This window comes from Mustela erminea, chromosome 1, assembly GCF_009829155.1.
Source record: "Mustela erminea isolate mMusErm1 chromosome 1, mMusErm1.Pri, whole genome shotgun sequence".
Classification (NCBI taxonomy): Eukaryota; Metazoa; Chordata; class Mammalia; order Carnivora; family Mustelidae; genus Mustela; species Mustela erminea.
The window spans coordinates 154,009,329-154,031,929 of NC_045614.1; the positions used below are offsets into that span (position 1 = coordinate 154,009,329).

Sequence of the window (22,601 nt, forward strand, 5' to 3'; positions counted from 1 at the left end):
CCAGACCCGGCCGGGAGCCCCCTGCTGCACCGCCCACCTGGCCATCGCAGCAGCCCGCGCCCACGGCCCGCCAGAGCTGCAGCAAGCCAGAGGGCCCTCCCGGGGGTGGGGTTTCGGCCCCCCATCCCTCTCCGCCTTTGTTGCAGCGCCCCCCGGATACCCCGTCTCTGCCTCTGCCCCCAGGTTCCCGCGGCCTGAGGAGAGAGGGGTTTGTTCGGTCGGAGCCAGGACGCACGCGGGCTCCCCAGAGCGAGGGGCGGGGAGGACCGAGCGGAGCCGCGAGCCGCGGGGGCCGCTGCTGCAGAAGGGGAGGAGAATGGGGAGGAGCTGGGGGCCAGGCAGTCGGGGAAGGAGGGGTCTTAAGGGGCGGTGAGTGCAGGTCGGATTTCCTCGGAGGCTGCCGAGCGGCGGAGCTCCCACCTTCCCTCAGAGCTCGCTGCGGCCGCCCTGCCCCGCGCCCTCAGGAGACCGGGACCGGACCATGGTGAGAGCTGGACGCGCGGCGCGGGGCGCGGTGGTCCAACCCCTTCGCGCGGACGAGGGTGACCGGGCGGAGGGGGCGAGTCCGCGGGACCCCGCGAAGTTTCCCGGGTGGGCGCGGGGCCCGGCGCCTTCAGTCTCGTTCTTCCCTCTTCCGCAGATGTGGACACGCTGGCTCGCGCTCGCGCTGGTGGCGGTCGCCTGGGTCCACGCCGAGGTAGGTGAGCGGCCGAGGAGGTCCGAACTCGGGCTTCGGGGCCACTGGGGTGTGCGCGCCGGACGGGCGGGGAGTGCGTCCTGGGGATGTTCTCCCGGGGTGGGACTGGGAGTTTCCATGCGTGGGGCGGGGGGGCGCTCCGAGCAGAAATGCTACTTGCGAAACTTAAACCTCCAAATCAGGAAAAGTAGTTTGGGCCATAAGCGGGAGCCCCACCGCGGCTAATATGGAGGGAGAGTGAGGAGGGGGAAAGAGGACGAGCTGGGCGGGTTGGGACGGAGGCGGCGACGAGAGCCGCCCTTGAGTTCAAAAAGGCGACTTTGAGTTCTTTCCTTTAGTTAAGAGGAAATTAAAAATAGTTGGGGGCTTTTTCCTTCCAAGGCTAACTCCTCGGGGAAAGGGGAGGGGAGAGATTCTTCTTTAGGGCGGAATGCTTTTTTTCTTTTTTTATAAAGTAAGATTGTGATTCGCAGCCCTTTTTTTTTTTTTTTCTTTGTAAAGTGCCCTCGGATTTTGTGTTAATATCAGGGCCATATAACAGTCTTTTAAAAGCTCAATTTTCCCGTAATCCAGCGTTGCGCAAGTGTAAGAGATCCGTTGCTCTGCTCTTTGGGGGCTCCACGTTTCCAAAGTATTTAAGCGCTTTTTTGGTAATGTTTTCCTTTCAACTCCAGTGACCTTCCTGAGATACTACAAACAAACCAACAAACCCTTCACTCACAAGCCCCTCCATTAACTCAAAGGTTTATGGACAGAAAATAAACAATTCCAAATTCCCTGGGCTCTAGTCTCCAGAAGAGTGAGGTCAGAAACCAAACATTTGATAATTATGGCAGGAAATGTGGAAGGAATTAAAAAGCATGAGGGAGAAGAAATGGAATGTACATTACAAAAGAAATAGCTCCCTGGTGGGTGGTTATTCCCCCTCTTTGAATTTTTTCTTCGAGTTACAGTTTAGCCCCACCCTTTGCATCACAGATTGACTCTGCCCAGCAAAAAAATCGCAAAAGCATGCAAGTCTTCATGAGTCAAAAAAAAAAAAAAAAAAAAGCATATATTACTCTCAATTCATCCATAAACTCTCACTTAATTCATTACTGTGTTATTGGTTGCACTGGAAACACAAACTCACAATGAAATTTTAAAAATAGCTAATATTTACTGGATATCTACTTTGTGTTGTAATGAAACCCCATTTTAATGATGGGGAAACTGAGTCAGAGGTTATGTATTTTATCCAGTGCCCTAAGGTGTTACATGGTAGGGATAGGGATCTGAACCCCAACAGTCTGGCATCATACCCCTGGTTCTTAACCACTACCCACAGAAGGAGTTCACATTTGGGGCATTTCTTACATAGCAGACTTTGGACTGCATGTGTCATTTCTTTTAAATCTTCACCAACCTTATGAGGTCAATTTTTTTAGCCCCATTTTACAGAAGAGGAAACACATTTAGGAGATTAGATAATGTGCCCAGGGTCACACAGCTAATTAGTTCTGAAGAAGGATCTGAATCCAGCTCCCTCAGTGTTTGGGGCCCATCTTGAACTCCAGATCTGCTTCTCATGCATTTTGTTTTCCAGGGTTTGAATTTGAGGGAGGATCGCTCTTCACTGGCTGATTTAGCCCTGGCTAGGGAACACCCTTCCATCCCTGCTATGGCCCTCAAAAGGCAGCTGCAGTCCAATGATGGATGAGGTGAATCCCTGGTTGGTTTTACGGGAGGCTTAGGAATTGCCAGCTAGTGTGTGAAATCACTCAGTGAACTGGAATGCAGATGTGAGGTACGAGGAAGCTGTTGGTTCCTGCACCAGAAGACTGAAAGCTGAAGGCCCTAATACAAGGTCCAGGATCTTTTCTAGGCAGCCTGCACTATTCCCCCCCCACCCCCACCCCACCAACTAGCATTGACTAGCATTGCAGGGAAAAGTTTTGTTCTCATAGGAAACTCCCCCAGCAGCAATTTCCTGCTTTGGGTAGAAAACCAGAGAGTTCTCCCACCAAATTTCCAGACAAAATCAAGGTGCCAAGGCATGAAAACTGAGAGAGTTGGTGCAGAAAGTAGACACGAACTCAGAGTACCTGAGGAGTAAGGAGGAGTAGGTATGATCCTGGTTACATTTCATGCCTCCAGATTATTAAGGATTATCCTTTTTTTTTTTTTTTTAAGATTTTATGTATTTATTTGAAAGGGTGGGGAGAATAAGCAGAAGGGAGAGGGAGAGAGAATCTGAAGCAGACCCCCATGCCGAGTACAGAGCCTGCCGTGGGGCTCGATCCCACCATCACGATAGCATGACCTGAACTAAAACCAAGAGTTGGACACTTAACTGACTGAGCCACCCAGGTGCCCCAAGTGAACTTTTTTTTTTTTTTTAAGATTTTATTTATTTATTTGACAGAGAGAAATCACAAGTAGATGGAGAGGCAGGCAGAGAGAGAGAGAGAGGGAAGCAGGCTCCCCGCTGAGCAGAGAGCCCGACGCGGGGCCTCGATCCCAGGACCCTGAGATCATGACCCGAGCCGAAGGCAGCGGCTTAACCCACTGAGCCACCCAGGCACCCCCCAAGTGAACTTTTAATCAATCCAGTCTCTTGATGTCTGGCCTGAGTAACATGTGGCAAGTTTTTAATCCATGTTAGCAATTTGTATATTATTTTAAGTCTTTTATAATTGTGCTTGGGATAGAACTTTTTTCCTTACCAGCTATAAGAACATACAGCAAACAAAGCCAAATAATGATATTTACAGCCTTTATTGACATGAATCCCTGTTAGTAGACCTTAGGGGTAAAGGTATACAAATACTGTTGAATTTTTTCAAAAAACGAAATTTAAAAAATCAACTTAGTTTTCTTGGTGCTTTTTGGTTTAATACAAGTGCAAGTACTTAATATATGTGATTCCTTGACAAATCATGTTGCTGTTGGAAGGAGCCAAGACTTCAGAATCAGAGGTGTCCCAGGCTTGGGAAAAGGGGGTTGTCATGATTAATGCCAGTCTGTAAATCCTGTTTGGTTAGATTCGGGAAACTATTAACAAATCTCATTAAGGGAAGTGTTCTATTTCAAATGTTTTCTATAGTCTCTTACTCACTTGGTACTACTTGCTTTTTTGATTGCTTCCTCTCTTTTACTTTCTCTTTTCTTAATACTCTTTTATCACCAATGTATGCCTTCTGGCAGCCTCCCCACATTCTGCTCCTTCCACCTGAGCTCACTCTTTGCAGTCTATGCTTGAGAGGGGATATTGGCGAGGGTAGCACAGGTCTGCTGAAGAGTATATGTTAGCATCTATATGGGTGAGGAATGGGGGGGGTTGGCAGCAGCTTGAGGGAATGCTTCAACTAACAGTGACAAGGCTACCCCTTTTCTAGATTCTGTTGGGAGGGGGGTATGTGGGCTTGCTCATTCTTCACCCATTCCCCTCCCACAGAGAATTACTGCAGTTAAGTGAGAGGTGTGGACAGAGGCTAGGAAAGTTGGACAGTCCAGGCATGAGAACATGTGCCCTTGGGCCTCAGTGGGTGGATCCAAGTCCACTCTAACATGGCAGGCTGGAAGGGACCCTGTGGCCCAGCTGCCTGCTTCTGAAAGACAGCCTTGGCGAGCACCCAAGCACACTTCCGCTCTCCCTCAGAGGCTGTGTCTGCTAATGCTCTGATTGCCAGCATCCCAGGTCTATAAAATCACCATGATAAGTCACATGTGCAAGGGAGTGATGCACCAATCAGAGCACTCACTCCATTAAGGCATAACTTGACCCATGAACTGTGAGTGCATCACTTCAGATAATAGTAACAATAATAATTACCCAGACAAAGGATTATTAGGTCCTTGTCCTGTTGAAGCCAGATTTCTCATTTATAGCCCATTATCAACGTACAAGTTAATCAATCACTAGTGGGGTTTTATTGGCTGATGTGGGATCTTCTCTATATCCTTCAGAATTATTCTAATGGTGGATTCATGGAGGTCCAGAGTCTGACGCACTTTCTCTGACTCCTCCTTAGAGCCACAGCAGAACTAGGATTTTAATATTCATCTTGTACATTAACCTCTAAAATAATATCTTGTTTATCCATTCACAAATAAACTACTTGCTGTGATTCTAAAGACCATTATTGGAAATCAGAATGTTAAAACATAGCAGGGCCTCTGCTGAATAACCAGAACGGAAGGGCAAGCACCCTGCACACTGAGGCCTGGCCACTGAAGCTGTCTTTAGAAAAAGGACATGTTAAAGTTCCCATGCAAGCCTCTGGATTGAGTGATGGAAAGCAGGAGTCAGTTCCCAACCTCAAAGGAGCTAGTTGGGAAGGAGCGGTGAGGTGGCAATCAGTGGACATGAGGCTGCGATTGATGTAATGTCCAGGAGAAGAAAATAAAGTCTTCAAAGTCAGTGGGTCAGAAAGATGTGTTTCTAGGAAAACAGAGAAAACGATGAACTGTAAATACCAGTGGTCACACACCATGAATTGAAAATGTCAGTGTCATTTTCCTACTCCTCTTCAAATAACTGGACATCAAGATAAAATTCCTAGTAGCCATAAACAGAATGAATGTAATGACACCAGATATTATAGGATTGAAAAAAACCTTATACTTAGATGGATTAATTTTGTAAGCCAGGTGGTTAATGTCACACAAGTCACTGCATAATTTTCTCTAAGGTTGCTGTCTTCTGGTGCCTGTGACTTTGGTGTGGGGTGCTTTCTGTGGGAGCGAGTCATTACCAGCACAGACCTTCTCTTCACAGAGCCCATCAGGCAGTACTGCAACGGGCTGAGCACGCCCTGCACACAGGGCAGAGTCATGCCTGAAGTGTAGACATGGTCTCTGCCCTCAGGTTGCTTTCAGTCTAAAGATGGGCCAGGTGCTTAAAACTGTGGCAGCTATAATATTGTTATACCTACAAGATGAACAAGTGTCTTTATAATTGTAATTATTGCTCTTTTATTTTACATTAATGTAGGGCTTCCCTGGTTTTTAAAGTTTTTGTGGTTTTTTTGTTTGTTTAACGTTAGTATAATGCACAAATCCTTAAGGTACAGCTTGATGAATTTTACAGATAGATACATCCAAGTAGCCACTGCCCAATCAAGAGTGAGGGAATAGGTGCAGAAAGCAGGCTGTGAACTCAAGGTATGTGGAAACAGTTACAATGAAAAGAGTGAGAGGTTGATATGATCAGTTACATTTTATCACTCATCATTTAATTAGTCCAAGCTCTTCATGGTTGGCCCTAGTAATATTTGGCAAGCTTTTAATTCATGTTTTAACAGTGAACCTTTAATAATTATGAAAAGGTATATTGACTCTTTCCATATGATAATTGCAATTTGGATATTATTGTAAGCATTTTAGCTTTTAACAGTGTTTATACTAGAAAATTGTTTTTCTTGTTAACTACACAGGCGTAGAGCAAACACAGTTAAATACAGTCTTTATTGACATGAATCCATTTTAGCAGACTTTGGATCAGCTTTGGGGGAGCTGACTTGGCTATTTTGCAGCTGGATATTCCGAGGCTCAATATAATCTACACTGAGAAACTAAATCAAGGAAGGAAACTAAAATAATTCTTTTTGACCACTTTGCCCTGGCCATTATTACTTTCAGAGGGACTACATAAGATGTCCATTACATTATTTATGATGGCAGAAAACTTAAAATCTACTGCATATCCAACAATAGGAGAAGAGTTAAGGGTTAACAACAATACGTGCCACTAAAAGTTGTGTTTACAAAAATTTATAAGGCTCTGGCAAATGTTTACAATTTAAATTAAAAAGCATAACACTTGCCACTCTGCATTATCCTCACAACTGCATACAGATTTATAGAGAAGTATAACAAAGTGCTTTAAAATTCATCTTGAGTATTCTTGTGACCCCTCTTTTTCAGGAGGAATTTACCCTCCTAATATATGCTATTCTATTTAAATTTAAAAAATGAGCTATTTTCTGATAAAATATGAAAATGTAATATGCTCCTGAAAAGCTTAGAGAATATAGAAAAGACCTGAAGAAAGAATGAAATTACCATGATTCTACTACCTAAAGATAAATCAGCCTTTTATCCCTCCTTTCAGAGAAATTGTCAATCAACAGATGTATGTGGTGAGCCTACTAGACACTGTAGGCAATAAAATTAAGTATCTCACAACACTGTGAGATAAATGGCCTACAGTGATGGTACGAAGATGGCATGCATGTCACAACTACCCTCTCCCTAACCCATGACAGACATTGCTAATCAGTCATAGAATACTGTCCTCCTGAGTCTGGAGAAGCTTTGAAAATCCTCAGCGAGGTTCTGGGTAGCCACTAGCAATTAGTTATTCTGTGTGTGATATAAAAGATACTTGCCATTCCTTCTAGAAACATCAATCCAATCTGACAGACCTTGGTATATCTTTAAGCAAAATTAAGGTGATTAGAAGGCAGAGGTCAGGACTATGTGAAACAAAGAAAACATGGGGTAATAGATGGTGTGACTAGGGTAACGAATAGATGAAAATGTCAAAAAAAGAAAAGGGGGGGCACTTTATTCCTTCCCAAGCTTTTGACTTCTTAAGACAAATTCAAACACCTTGAAGGGAGCCAAACCCTCTAATGCTGGCTATCAACAAGAATATGATAATGAGAATTTTCTTGGCTGTTCTGATGGAGTAAACAGTTGTTCTTGCTAAGGCTCTACGAGCTGCTGCTGTCATAGATAACAGCTCCTGCATTAGCAGCCATCTGGCAATAACTTGCTAATAGAAAGCTCTTTGGGTAGTTGGAGTACAAAATATACCCTATAAATCTGCATTTTCTGCTGTGGTTGGAGGAGTTCCATGAAATCTCTTCACAGACTTTTTATGTGCTCATTTGGAAACCATCACCAAGAAGCTATTCCCAGGATTAAGTCTGAATTTATGACCCTTAAAATGTTCCCTGAATAATCCCGGACACTATTTTTGACCAGCTTAACTGGTGCCAAAACAAGTCATGTGACACATGGCAAAAGCCATGACATGTTACAGGCCCGGATTTATACGTGTGTGTGTGTGTCATGGGATATTGGCTTCAATTGATAGAAGGAAACTACCTCTTTGTCGTTACTTTTTATCTTGTTCAAGACTTAAAATTTTTGTGTCTGAGGCAAAATTTGTCTTTTCCTCCACAGTCTTTGATTCTGTTGTGCAGTAATAGTAAATGAATATAATTTATTGATCTATGGACATGCCAGGCATTATGCCAGTCCCTATGACCATATGCTGCTACTGAGAAGAGTGTGGAGCTACAAGGCAGTACCGGGTAGATCCCTGTTCTGAAGGAGTTGCTATTACCATAGCTCCTGTGCAGCTCAATTGGATCTGGCCAAATTTAGGGGGCCAGATTTATGGCTTTCTCAAAAAGTACCACCCCCTTCTTCAACTCTGGCTGCTGGTCCAGAAATGCAAAATGCAGCAGGATTTTCTGAGAAATTTTCTCAGAAAATCCTGTTGTATCCTTCTGAGAAGGATGCCTTCTCAGAACTTGGGAGGCCCTGCTTGAGTCACTGGGGCCATTTGCTGCCTGTCCACGTGGACTACTTGACCAGCCTGTCCAGTAGGTGGCAGCTTTCTGTGTGGAAATTGTGTCTATTCCTGGCATGCTGATCTTTTCTCTTACATTCACACCCCTCAGGCCTTCCACGGAGTCCCTTTCTTCATCCTCTTCTCTTGTTTGCGTATCTGGGTGTTGCCAAGTTTTATCTTTTACACGGACCCTGCTACAGCTCCTTCTTTTCACTAAGAAGGACGTTATAAAATAAGGAGAGTCCTTGACTTCGAAGTCCTGCTCTGCCCCTTTCTTAAGCCACCTAATATCTGACTTGCAGCTTCAGGTAATAGCAAGGGCTCTGGGTAATGCGCTGGTTTGAATGCTGCCCTTGTCTGGCTGTGAGACCTTGTATAAGTTACTTAACCTCCCTGAGCTCACTTTGCTTATCTGTAAAATGGGGATAATGGCCATCTCTCTGCATATCTCCAGTTAGATAATGGATAAGGTTTCCTCTACTCATGGAACATAGTCAACACCAAACACCTGCAAGAGATAAGTGCCTGTTACCAGCTCCTACAATGCACTGACAAAGGCTGTTTTTGACTCTGTAACGATTTCAGTAAGAGAATTCTCAATTTATGTATGAACATCCACTAGGCATGGTCTGTATTTGTACAACCTGTGTGCTGGTTCAAGGTCACTGTATTTCATTTCTGATTTATCTTTGAGAGGAAGGACAGCATAATTGTTCAGTGCTAGGACCTTGAAGCTGGATTACCTCAATTCAGTACTGGCCCTATCACCTTGGGGGAGTTACTTAACCTCTCTCCACCTGTATCCTCATCTATAAAATGGGTTTTACTAGAGAGTTTTTGCTCCATAGGCTAGTTGTGAGCATCAAAAAAGCTCTTACATGTAAAGCAGTTAGAAGAGTGGCTCAGCCCATAGAATGTGGTATTAGCTACTAGTATCGTTCTTGTGGTGTCTATTTATTGGAAGAGCTCCAGAACTCTTGGGGTGTGGGAGTGGGTGAGGGTGTACACGCCCATGGCTTGCAGAAAACTCTCCTTGCCTCTTTTACTCTCTCCAGAGATTAAGGATAACCTGTTTTTGAAATGACAATAAACGACAAGTAGGATATTTATTTCGGTGGATGGTTTGATGCCCAGAATTTGTATCAGAGCCCTTGCTTCTACTGAGCCAATCTTGCTTTCAGACTTCTAGATAGTATTTCCTATCCTGCAGGAAAAGAATTAGGTGCTCATTGAGCACCTCCTGTGCACAGGCAGTGGGCTGTGCCAACCAGCAGAGGTTCTTCCTAAAGACAGTGAATGAGGGAGAATAGCAGAAAAGGAAGAAGAGGGAGAAGAATCAAAGAGAGACTAAAGCTCTGGAGTTTTTCCACTTTCAGTTTTTCTCTCCCCTGGGCCCCTTCTTCTTACATATGGAGATGGCCTCCGATAGATTGGATTTTTTGTGGGATGGTCATTTTCATATTTTCTTGCTGTCATCCCTATAGCACACCTGTTAGTGGGACACGAATTCTAAATTTGGGGTTTGGAAACTATGATCAGGCAAAGGACTAGAACCCTTTAGGTTTCATTGCTCGAAACATAAATACCTACTCTCAAAGACAGGGTAGGGGAGTATTCCTGGAACAGGCTGCGATTTGTCCCTTTGGGAACCAAGGCAACGCTCTAGGTGTTTTGCACACAAACCTTAAGTCCTCTGTCTGGGCACTGCTGTGTCTGGCAGCGAGCCCTGACTGCAGCCCCACGTGGTCACTGATCCCAGGACCTGGAGCTGGGTCTTTATTGCTGCCCGTGTTGCTCTTTCCTCTTCATCTCTCCCTTCTACCTCCTTGTCTTTCCTCTTCTTTCTCGTGTTCCTCCAACACCATTACGGAGAGGTCATCCTGGAGGGTTCAGGCTGCCTTGGGAGCTGCCAAAACATACACCGACCACCAGGTTCACATTTTATTCAGAGACAAACCTACACAAAGTGTTCCTGCAGTGTTTTGCCTCACCCCTCCAGGACAAAGTAAAATTTCACAAAGGTACAAAGTTAACTCAAGGAAAAAAGTAAAAAGTACCACAACCCTGTTCTCTGTCAGACACTAAAGTAGTGCTGGTGACTAAGATGTAGACCGTGTTCCTCAGGAGCCTGCCGTCCAGTGGGGAAGACAGACAGGGACAGAGGCTCAGAGTGACCCAGTGTGGGAAGTACCAGGATGGGCCTGAGAATCTACCCCATTACCGGGGGCTCTGGGAAGGCTTCCAAAAGGTCTCCCAAAGCTGCACCACCAAAGATGAGTGGTAGTTAGCCAGACAACTGCAGGAGGAGAGGGAAAGAGCCTTGTTTTACTTAATTCTCACAACCTGATAAGAAGATATTATAATCTTCATTACTTCATCAATGAAGAAACCGTAGCTCAGAGAATTCAGTTAGTTACTCACAATCAGCCACCTAGTAAAGAGTAAAGCTAGTATATAAATTCACACTTCAGCTCTTGAAGCAGTTGCCCTCTGTGCTAGGCCCATCATGTCTTAATTTTGAAAGGGACTCTGAAAACAAATGAAAAACATTTTTTGCCAGGTCACATGGACACGATAAAAACAAACCAGCAAAACCCCAGACCAAAAACCTGTACAGGCCTCCTCGTGTTTTTAAACTTTTTAAAAAGATTTATTTATTTGACAGAGATCACAAGTAGGCAGAAAGGCAGGCAGAGAGAGGAGGAAGGAGGCTCCCCACTGAGCAGAGAGCCGGATGCAGGGCTCGATCCCAGGACCCTGAGATCATAACCTGAGCTGAAGGCAGGGGCTTTAACCCACTGAGCCATCCGGGTGCCCCACTGGTCTCCTTGTGTTTTGTTCGAGAAGTGTCTGGATCCACATTTCCGTGGACCACATAGGCAGGGTATGACCTCCACCTGGTTCAGGTTCAGTGGCTTCTTTAACTTAGGGCACCTGCTGCATTGTTTTCAGTGGTTTAAGGAATGTTTTAAGACAGTGTATTTGTGCTTCAGATGCATTCACCAGTGTTCCACATTGAGTCAGACCAATTTGAAGACCACTCCAAAGCTCCAGCTGAGCTGCTGTGGGTATGGTCGTTTGGGGCCAGTGCAGCTGGCCAAGGAGAATGGGGTGACTCCATCATGCACTCTCTGTGCCCTGGCATAGAGCTTGTCTTTATGCCCAGAGGAGGGGGTGTCTTCTTTCTAACCGATACTCAGACTCTCCAAACCCAGCATTTTCTCTCAGATGTGTGATGCTTATTGGACCATGGTGGCCATTTCTCCATCTGTACATTTTATAAATCGTTATCAGTAGTCATAAAATTTTTGTAACAGGCCTCCATCAAAAGCCAGTTCTGTATCTTTGTGGGTTTTCCTCATGGATTTGGCTAAGATGATACAAATGAGAATTTTTTTTTTAAAGATTTTATTTATTTGACAGAGAGAGAGATCACAAGTAGGCAGAGAAGCAGGCAGAGAGAGAGAGAGAGAGAAGGAAGCAGGCTGAGCTCCCTGCTGAGCAGAGAACCCGATGTGGGGCTCGATCCCAGGACCCTGGGACCATGACCTGTTCTTTTGTACCCACAAATGTGCTCCTTTGGGCTGCTGCTCAATTCCATCTAGTTTGGGGAACTATGATTCCACAGGAACTAGGAAAAGCATTCCCAGCTTCTCTCTGATTGCTGGATTAGCACAACTTCCTTCAGCCCACAGCTGAATTCCAGCCCCCAGGAAGAAATGTCTTAGATTGAGTGAACTCCCAGCCTGGAGCATGTCAGAGGCTGTGTCATGTGTTTGCATTAGCTGAACAAAAAGAAAGCAGGATTTCTGGCCCCGCTCCCCCACCTCCCGCAGCCCCCTCTGGAGGGGCCAGTTAAAGTCTAGACAGTGTCTGCTTGGCACCATGCCTTTCTAGCGCGATCTGCACAGTTCTGTAGCTCTGACTTGTGTTGCCTCTCCTCTCTCACTTTCCCAGTTTTCTTAGTCTGTCTCACACTGTCTCAGGGGGAGAGGGGGCTTACTGGCCTGAGCTGCATGCATAAGAAGCAGGTTAGTGAATTTATGAGACTGTCAGGTTTCAGCTGTCTTGAGACGGTGGGAGTCACGGAAATGCCAGCAGTGCTGGCCAAATCTGTGGCTGAGCTCCCAGAGATTCCTGATGTGAGCCAGCTTCAGACAAGCCTCCTCTTATTGGCCGGAGATGGACTGGAGTGAATGACTCACGTCAGACCGTGGCACCTGGGTCAGAAGCCTTGTGCCTTCCGCTGGTCGTATGACCTTGGGCAAGTCACCAGGCCCCTCATCTGCAAAATACGGGAGTTGGAGCAGGGGAGCTCTAGAACCTGGCCGACAAATCCTATCCATAGGAGAGGAGGCAGACAGGTTGGATTGTCAAAATATTCTTAATGAAGTTAAGATATTGATTAGCTCCTGTCTTAGGGGATGGCCCAAGGGGGAGCAGTTTGAAAAGAGAAGCTGGCCAGGAATGGGAAGAAAAGAGCAACTAAAAGCAGTAGGCCTTTTGTGTCTCTTGGTTCCTCCCGCGTGTGCCGAGTGCCCTGTGAATAGTACAGCATGCGGCCCTTGAACAGTCTGCGTGCCTGAGAATCCCAAATGCTGGTTGCCCTATAGAGAGGAATCACTTGATTTTCCACTTCAGAAACCAGATGCTCAACATCACTGGGCAAGAAATGAAGGATGCTGGGTCTGCTTGGGGTTGAGCAAATAATTTTTTCAAAAAAGGAAAACAATTCAGAGTTCTAAAGTGTGCAACTTGAGCTTCTATTGAGCTTATTTAAAAAAAAAAAAAAACTTTCCTCTGATCTTTGAAAATGTTCTTTTAAAGCTAATGATGCAGTATTGAAATGGCTTACAAAAATAGTTGTCTGGAAATGCCGTGTGGACCCCAGTTTTGTTTTTCTGGAATGCATCTTGCCTTCTCACCATGCCACCTGGCCCATGACCAAGATCCTAGGTTTCCTGACTAGGTATTGATGAAGTTGATGCCCTGGTCCCCAGGCCCTTCTCCAAATCAGTTCAAGGCTATTAACAGCTGAGGCCTTGACCTTGACCTCTTTGGCGTTGACCTCACCAGGTAAATCAAGTGACCTGTGAGGGTGAACTCAATAAGGAAACAGAGGCCAGCACAGATGTTTTAGTCCTACTGAAAGGCTTGATGACTTAACTGCACTCCAAATCCTAAACCCTGCTGGATGACCCCAGTATGCTATATTATCAGTCCTGCGTGGGGGCACAGCCCAATGTTGCCTGTGGCTTTCCTAATAAATCTACTTGTACAGTGTCAGAATTGAGTTAAAATTGGCTGTGCCCCAGAATAGACTGTATATACAGACATACACATAAATTTCACTACTTAATTGACTTAACTGATATTACTTAATTGAATTAGATTTCACTACTCAGAGAATAGGACTGTCGACCTGTAGCTCAATATACTTCCACCACAAAAAGAACCCCAAATTCCTATTGGAACTTATGAAGAGAAGCATGTATGTTATTAAATTTCCCTTAATGTGACTCTTCTAATTTAGTTTAGTATGTGACCTCCATTATACTGTCCTGATTCCTTCCTAAACCAAGGCACATAGAAAACAGTGATGAGGAGGGATTATTTTTGTGCGCGGGAAGTTGGCTTGTTAATGAACATTACGTAATCAATGTATGGTATTCATTTGTTCATTCATTCATGTCCTACCTCATTTCGAAAATTAGAAGTACATACTGTTTTTCCAGTCAAATCCCATAGCTAGCAAGTCCAGCTAACTTCTGTTAGTGTTAGGCTAACTATTTTCAGCTATGGAGAGGGACCCAAGTTTGTGGCATATTTGCAAGAGAGGAAAATAAAATACGTAAGGAACTCAGCAACAGAAAAATTTCTGGTGACTCTCACGGGGATACCTGGCTCATCTAAAGCTTAGTAAGAAATTGATAAATGTGCAGAGTTTCTCTTAGAGCAGCTAAATCTATTGAACGGAGCACAGACTCAGACATGCCTGAGTTCCCTTCATGGCCGGGGTCCTTATCAGGAGAACCCAGGTAGGGTTTCTGAGGTAGCCCACTCAGCTCACAAAAGCCTGCTTTGGAATGCAGGCAGATTCACAAATGCTCCGAATGCTTAGCTTCACTTCTCCAAGGGCAGCCTTATCCACAGGTCTTCCCTATATGCTATCATTATGATGCTACAGTTGATTAGGGGCAGGCTAAAGTCTATGTCAGAAGCAAGAAATTCAGCTGGCTTCCCCTCAGAGTCCTAAGAACTGTTCTGGACTGTGTCCATTTGTGCTTTGTTCCCCTACCCATCCTCTAGTCTTCTATCCTTGGCATTTTCTGTTTTCTTTCCTTTCTCAGCCTGTGTGACCTTGGCCTTGCTGACAGCCAGATGCAAAGAAGCAGACTTCCTGGTTTAGCTATTTTATTTTAAGGGTAAAGACTTCTACTTTATGCATTAATTGGTGTTTGCATCATGTTCAACAGAAGCATAATTTTCTGCATGGCATGAACAGCTGGCTAATGATCAAAGAAAACCCCGGCACAAGGACCCCTACTTCAGGTGTGAGTTCATTAGGGGTTTCTCAACCTCCTTTCTTGAGGGGACAGGACTTGAAGGGAGAATGGCTTTGGGAAGTGTTTTGAGTAAAGAGGCCAGACACTGAAGTCTTTGCTAAATATGAGATATAATAAATTCAGTACCCACTGCAGACTTTTTTTTTTTTTTTAAGATTTTTATTTATTTATTTGACAGAGAGAGATCACAAGTAGGCAGAGAGGCAGGCAGAGAGAGAGGAAGGGCGCCCCTGTAGACTTACTTTTTTTTTTTTTTTTTAGAACTTATTTATTTATTTGACAGAGAGAGATCACAAGTAGGCAGAGAGGCAGGCAGAGAGAGAGAGGAGGAAGCAGGCTCCCCGCTCAGCAGAGAGCCCGATGCGGGACTCCATCCCAGGACCCTGGGATCATGACCTGAGCCGAAGGCAGTGGCTTAACCCACTGAGCCACCCAGGCGCCCCTGTAGACTTACTTATTAATAAATTTCCTAAACTACTTGTGGGCCATATTGTTTAAGGAACAAGTACAAAGTTAATACCATTTATGTCTGAGAGATACAACTGGGCAACTGTCCCTTATATGTAACAATATATATGGGTAATGAGTCTTACAGTAGGGATTATTTTGTAATGTATAAAAATATCAAATCACAATGATGAACACCTGAAACTTAAATTATGTGAGTTAAACATCAGTAAAAAATTAATTAAAGAAAAAAGCATGTAGCATACAACCTGGATAATAAGGAAATATAAAAGTTGGGTTTTTGGGCGCCTGGGTGGCTCAGTGGGTTAAAGCCTCTGCCTTCAGCTCAGGTCATGATCCCAGGGTCCTGGGATCGAGTCCGGCATCGGGCTCTCTGCTCCGCAGGGAGCCTGCTTCCTCCTCTCTCTCTGCCTGCCTCTCTGCCTACTTGCCATCTCTGTCTGTCAAATAAATAAATAAAATCTTTAAAAAAAAAAAAAGTTGGGTTTTTGTGTGTGTTCATTTCATGCCTTATATGGGCATTCCCTTTGCTTAGACTAAAATAAGGAAACCGTAAAGATTTGAAATCCTCTAAGAACAGCCAAGGCTGAACGGTGTTCATCCACAGTGTTGGTCATTTTACAGCTAGGAAATTGCATTTCCCCACTAATTTCTCTTTACACATTGATCAAATAGAGGGCTGTTCATTTCCTGCCTAAGCTGTATCCTTGAATTGCTGGTGGATTAGAGTAGAGCAAGCTGCAGTCTTCCCCAGTGGCTATATTTCAGTTGGTGGTTGGGTTATTTTTCTAGGTAATGCTATGATTATTTTGCCCAGTGTAAAATAAATAGCATTGTCATTTAGTAACCATAATGACTCATGTTACAGTAGCCTGGAATGTAAAGACCTCCCCACTCCCCAGTCCAGGAAAGGTCTTCTTTGTGCTGAAGTTGGTGAAGTGTGTGTGGTGTTTGGGTGTGTGGTATTTGTCTCCCAGATGATTGAAGGTTATTATGGGGCAAGGGGAGAGAGAGACAGACCTCCTGCTGAGTAGGGGGCCCCACATGGGGCTCAATCCCAGGACCCTGGGATCCATGATCTGAGCAGAAGGCAGACACTTAACTGACTGAGCCACCAAGGCACTCCCAATCTGAGGGTTGAGATGGGACAACAGCGACATTCTGAAAGTTATGATATTTTCTTTGAGAAACAGAAAGTAGGGAAACCTAAGCCCAACAGTGTTCAAAGCAGGTGTGAACTGCCCGTCAAATGGTTCTTATCTTAGAAATAAGTGAGATATTTAAGAAGAAGGAAACTAGTGAAGAGGAGGGCTGAAGGAAGAGGGAGGCAGTGATAAAGTGTGAGAAGTTCTTACTCTTAATTTTCATGGGGTAAGTAAATAAAGATAGGGCGATAAAGTGAAGAATTTTGGGTCTTTATATTAAGCACTGCAGGAGGAAGTACAGTGAATGAACACTACTGATCTATATGATCAGAGACGATATGTCTTCTTTTGCTAAGTGAACGCACGGTCCGTAAAGCGAAACTCACAAGAACGAATGATAATGTAAAAGCTATATATTTAAATGGCACCTGTATATAGTGTCCTTAGCAAGGGAGATATTGATACACTTTACTTCCATAAAGTAAGTGCTCAGTAAAAACAAGAGCTGCTCTTCTTGTTTTTGCTTGAATTTCAGGGGACATAAAAATACAGGGAGAGACCTACAGAGCCTAGACCTGTGTTTCTCAAACTGTAGTGAGTCATGTTAATCTATGTGCTAGGTTAAGTGGTTCTTTAATTGCAGATGTTTTTAGAACTTGACAATGTTCGTGAGCATCATTTATTTTCTTCTCTGGGAGGAGAGTATTATAAGCAATGTCTCCCAGACATTTCACCATAGGGCACCATTTCAAAAAATACTATAAATACTTCAATGCTGTGTTCCATGTAACAGTTGGGAACACGGGTCAACTCTGGACAGATTTTCCTAAGCAGAGTCTATTTACATCTGACACCAGGTCTTAGCAGGCTTGATGAACTCACTTCCTAAAATAATGCAGTTTCATTGAGAAGGCATGGGACATATCTGGACCTCAGGGTCAGTCCAAGGGAAGATCCTTCTGGAAGTAACTCCATACTAGCCCATTGTCATGGCCATGTCCATACCTACCAAGAACTGGCTGTGGTATTTTTTGGTTATCAACTCAAAGTACCCAGGAATCTTCTTCAGGTGTTTTCACTCTTCCTATCCATTTCCAGTCCATCAGCAAGTCATGTTGGCTCAACTGACAGAATATATTATCTCTCCTTTGACTGTTTCCAGTTTCCATCACCACAAACCCAATCTCTGCCATCATTTTACACTGGGCAATTGCAGTAGCCTCTAAGCTGCTCACCCCTTTTTCCTTCTTGCCTCTCTCCATGACACATATCTGATCACATCAGTCTCCTCTAGTGTTCCATTTCAGTAAGAATAAAATACAAAGTTCTTATCAGTGCATACAAGGTCCTATGCCTTGCCTGCTTCTCCCAGCTAACCTCTCACTGCTCTCCCTGATAGACCCTTTGTAGCAGCCACACTAGCCTTTTCCTGTTCCAGGAACATAATAAATTCTGCCCTGTATCACAACCTTTGCATTTTTCTTCCAATTGTGTGAATTGCTCCTTTCATCCTTGGGTCTTAGCTCAAGAGAGCATTCCCTTATTCAGTCTAAGTGGTGTCACCTCTCCCAGATTTCTCTGTCAAACATATGCCATGTTCTTCTAAATGTACATCATACTCTGAAATGATCTTGTTAATTGTATTTTCACTCTCCTCTCTCTAGAATATGTACTTCTTCAAGATGTAGTCCTTCACTGTCTCATTCACCAGTGAATCCCCAGCACCTCGAACTGAGCTTAGCATATACTAGGTGCTCAGTAAATTATTTGTTGAATTGATCCACTGATCAAATGGGTTAATTAATGAATCAAAGTGTCTCATATGTAATATGAAGAGATGCACAGTATCCTGCCTATAATCTCTGATCTCTATGTCAGGCTCAGGTCATGATCCTAGGGTCTTGGGACTAAGTCCCACATCGGTCTCTTCTCTCAGAGGGAAACCTGCTTCTCCCTCTGCCTGCTGTTCCCCCTGCTTGTACACACTCTCTCTCTCCCTCTTTCTCTCTCTGACAAATAAATAAATAAAATCTTTAAAAAATATATTTGAAAGAAATTCTGTTGTTGGTGATTCTTTGCCTCAAAGTCTCTGGTTACTCTGTCTTCTGGCATCACCATATAGTGAGACCTTTATTTTGGGGGGATTCTTTCTGCTCTTGCTCTCTCTCCTGTTCATTTGAATAGCACCTTTGATGTCCCCAGTATGGGCAAAACAGTGTCACTAGATTTGCACACTGGATCTTAGAGGTATCTTTCATACTGGGGAAGGTTCCACCAATGGCCCAGTCATCAGCAGTGCGTGGGTTCCTGCAGCCTTACTCCAAAACTCCGTTATTGTTGACCCACAGACCAGTTTGTTGATTCCATAGCATTTTGCTCCACTTTCCAGTGGAGTCAAGGTAATCAAAAGCGGTTAAATATGTGGCATTTCTCTAGTGTTTAGTCAGTTAAAGAACAGAGCTTTGAGAACTAAACAGCTACATAATACTAAGAAAGTGTTTTTACTGCAAATGATAATCTGTCTGTAGCAACTAAGCTAGTAGGTTTTTGTGTATAGTTTCTAATGTAGTCCTTGGGGGAAAGCACAAATTGAACAGAAAAAGAGGTCTTTGTGCATTGTTGGTACAGTTTGAAGGTCTCACAGGATTTTAATCTTTGCAAAAATTGGGAGTTTTGCTACTGCAGTGGAGCAGAATACCTGGTAGTCTCTCATTGGTGGGTCTCCTGACACAGATAAGGCCTGATTGGCCAGCCCATGTACGTTTAACAGCTCCTTCCCCCACCCCCTGTGACTTCCCAACTACTCCAAGAAAAGAATGCAAGGCAGGAATGTCTCAAGAAGAATAGAATGTGCATATTTTCATTGACTTTAATCTCAAGGCACTAAAATTGTGTGTGTGTGTGTGTGTGTGTGTGTGTGTGTAATATTATTGAAAGTTGGCAGCGAGAGTGTAACAGTTGAGCCAAGAAATGGGAGGAAGAAAAGGTTTTGAGAAATATTCACTACATTGCCAAATTTGTCCATGGACTTTTATGCAAAAAAAGTAGAAGTATTGTTAAGAGAAGTTTCAAAATATGTAGTTTAATTAGGCCCTTAATTGTTTTATGAGATAAGCCATACAAAGTACTAAAGGAGGTGGCACCTCCTTTATCTTAAAGAGGAGACTAGAAGGGTGACTTAAAAGCAGAACCAGAATTGGGCTTAAGTGCCCAGAACTGCCTGTTTTCAAAGGCCTGGATGTTCATTACCTCGGTATCCCTGTCCATGCAGCCCAGCATGCTGCCTTACCGAGGTGTTCAAATGTCTGTTGACTTCAATTATATACACCGCTCATAAGACATTCCTAGTTAAAGAAAGTCTTTCTCTTTCTACCTCAAGTCTCCTCCTCAATTCAGCCCTCAGTAATGTGTCAGCATCCAGAACTTATTAGAGCTGGGCTGTTCTGTAGGAAAAGCCACAAGCCACAAGTGAACATTGAGCTGTTGCAGTGTGGCTGGTCTCATTGAGATGTGCTGTAAGTGAAAAATGCATGCCAGGTATCAGATACTCACTGTGAAAAAAGCGTGTAAAACATCTCACTAATGCTGTTGGTTACAAGCTAAAAAGGTCATATTTTGGCTGTATTGTCTTATGTAAACAAATTATTAAACTAATTCTTTCTTTTGACTTTCTAAAATGTTATTAGAAATTTTCACATCCTCTGTGAAACTGATATTATATTGCTATTGGACAGGGCAGCCTAGACACTTGTCACTTAACCACAAACTACATTTAGCTACACATTGTCTTGAGTTTTCGCTTATTAGATTGTGTTGTTATTTAAAATTACATGTATTGGGGCACCTGGGTGGCTCAGTTGGTTAAGCAGTTGCCTTCCGCTCAGGTCCTGATCTCAGTATCCCGGGCTCAAGCGCCATGCCAGGCTCCCCGCTCAGCAGTAAGTCTGCTTCTCCCTCTGCCCCTCCCCTGCTCCTGCTCTCTCTCCCTCTCAAACAAATAAAGAAAATCTCAAACAAAATAAAACTAAACAAAATAAAATTTCATGTATTGGGGCGCCTGGATGGCTCAGTCAGTTAAGTGATGGACTCTTGATTTTGGCTCAGGTCATGATCTCATGTTTGTGAGATCATATATCTTGCTGGGTGTGGAGCCTGCTTGGGATTTTCTCTCTCCCTCCTCCACTTCCTATTCCCCTCCTACCCCCTCTCCCCGTCTCAATAAATAAATAAATAAATAAATAAATAAATAAATAAATGATTGAATGATTTATTTATTTATTTATTTGCTTATTTGTTTATTTCCATGTATTTGTATCCCATCTCCTCAACTCCTCGACTAAACTGTCAGCAGCTTAGGGACATGGACTGTGCTTGATTCTTCCTTGAGTCCCCACATCTAGCTCGATGGTTAGTATTCTGTTGCTCAAATACTTGCTTGGAAATAGGTTTTGTCCAGTTCCACTCTGGACAGTGATAAGGAAATGCAGATTAATTTGTATCTGCAGTGTTGTTGTTGTTGTTTTCCCCACAAAGAGATTGATTTTATCAAGTTCTTAATTTGTTCCAGAAAGGTTAATGTTCCTCTAAATTGGACTATTAAAATGCAGGGGAGGTGCAGTAGGTGTCAGGACTTCCCACCATACACGCCTAGCAGAGAGCAGTGGTGTTAATTGCTGATTACAGGTTGTAAGTAGTCTTTTATTGCCATCCAAAAATCTTGGGGAAGCTCCACATTAAGTTCAGAGTTTGGCACTCTAGTCTAGAACCTGTCTGCATTTAGGTGCAGGTAAATAAGGCAAATTGGTCCCAGTGGTTTCCCGGCCTTGAGCCAGGGTTGAGAGAAGAGGCCCATTACTAGTCACGGTTGTCAAGGAACTGCCAGAAACTTTTATCGAATGGCTGTGATTCCCACAGTCCCTGAGAAAATGCTAGGGGATGCACCCTGGGTGGGCCTTACCCTCTGAACATCCCGCAGTTCTGTAACTGAGCTTGTGGGTGAACCACATTCTCATAATTTCTGGGCTGGTTATATTGTGCCGAAAATACAACCATTTCTGCTGGTTCCCTGGGAGAGTCTAACCTTTCCTTGGGTTTTGTTACCACAGAATCCCTGAGCCACTGTTTCCGGTTCAGTTGTCAAGGAATGTGTAAGAACATACACCTGGAAACCTCCACTCTTCAGCAGGAGATTTATTAGGTTTCTCTGCTGTGGAATGATCCCACTCTACTGACCACATTAGTGCCATAAATCCATAGAGAATCATCCCTCTTTGGCAACAATGTGTAAAATGAATGTTTTTCTCTTTAGAGAAGCAGCTAGAAGGATTTGTAAGACAAAGAGATTTTAAAGGAAAGCGGTCCCGTCTGCTCAGGCTCCCCAGCTTTGCAACAGCAGAACCCCATGAATAGCCTCATGTTGCCATCGAATTGAGAGATTAAGGCAGTTCATACCCAGAGTAGTACTTTCTTTGAGTTTCTCATCTTTTCTAGGTTATGCTTTAGGAAAATCCAGTCCCAAAATCCATAGCTGGGTTTCTGGGGGCTCATAGACACCAGGTTAAAATTTCCACTCCGTAAAATAAAAGTAGTAATTTCCCCCTTAGGTGGCCTGTTAATTGAGGTGACCAGATGTCACAGTCTATGCCCATTGTCCAAGTAGATCTATTTTAAAGGTCCCCCTTTACTCTGAAAATGTTCCAGTTTGGCTGATAAAATGCAGGGTTGCCTACTAAGAGCAGACATTCCCCTGCTCAAACTCACGTACCCCTACTTGTCCTGTGGTACCCATCCAGCCTCTGCCTCATAGAGGAGCTGGGTTCCAGAGTGATATGTAAATTAAGCTTTCAGCTTCTCTTAGCGATCCCCACACTCAGATCTAGAAAGCCCCTGGGACCAGAGACTGCCCAGAGAACAATGTCACCTGTACAAACTCTCCCAAGATTCGACTTCTCCTTAATTGCTGCCTTTGGATGCCATCTGAAGGGAATGCTTCATCTGCATTTGAAGTTGCTCTGGGTGCCTATCTGGGGCCTAGAAAGTGGGGATGAAAAGGAATTGGAGAGGGAGGGTCCCCAAGAGTGTAGGACTGTGCAAGGGTAGGGAAACAGGGGCAGGGGGGTGGGGGTAGAGAGGCCCTGCCTGTGGAACCGGAGGATGAT

General features: G+C 44.1%; 1 protein-coding gene across 1 annotated transcript in view; it reads left to right on the forward strand.

Annotated features, from left to right (window-relative positions):
• Positions 1 to 362: 362 nt before the first annotated feature.
• Positions 363 to 22,601, forward strand: part of FSTL1 (follistatin like 1) — a 51,610-nt gene continuing 29,371 nt past the window's right edge. The window contains exons 1-2 of the mRNA XM_032347595.1: positions 363 to 484; positions 641 to 697. Coding sequence (XP_032203486.1) covers positions 482 to 484; positions 641 to 697 — 60 coding nt within the window. The 5' untranslated portion in view covers positions 363 to 481. The remainder of the gene's footprint in view (positions 485 to 640; positions 698 to 22,601) is intronic.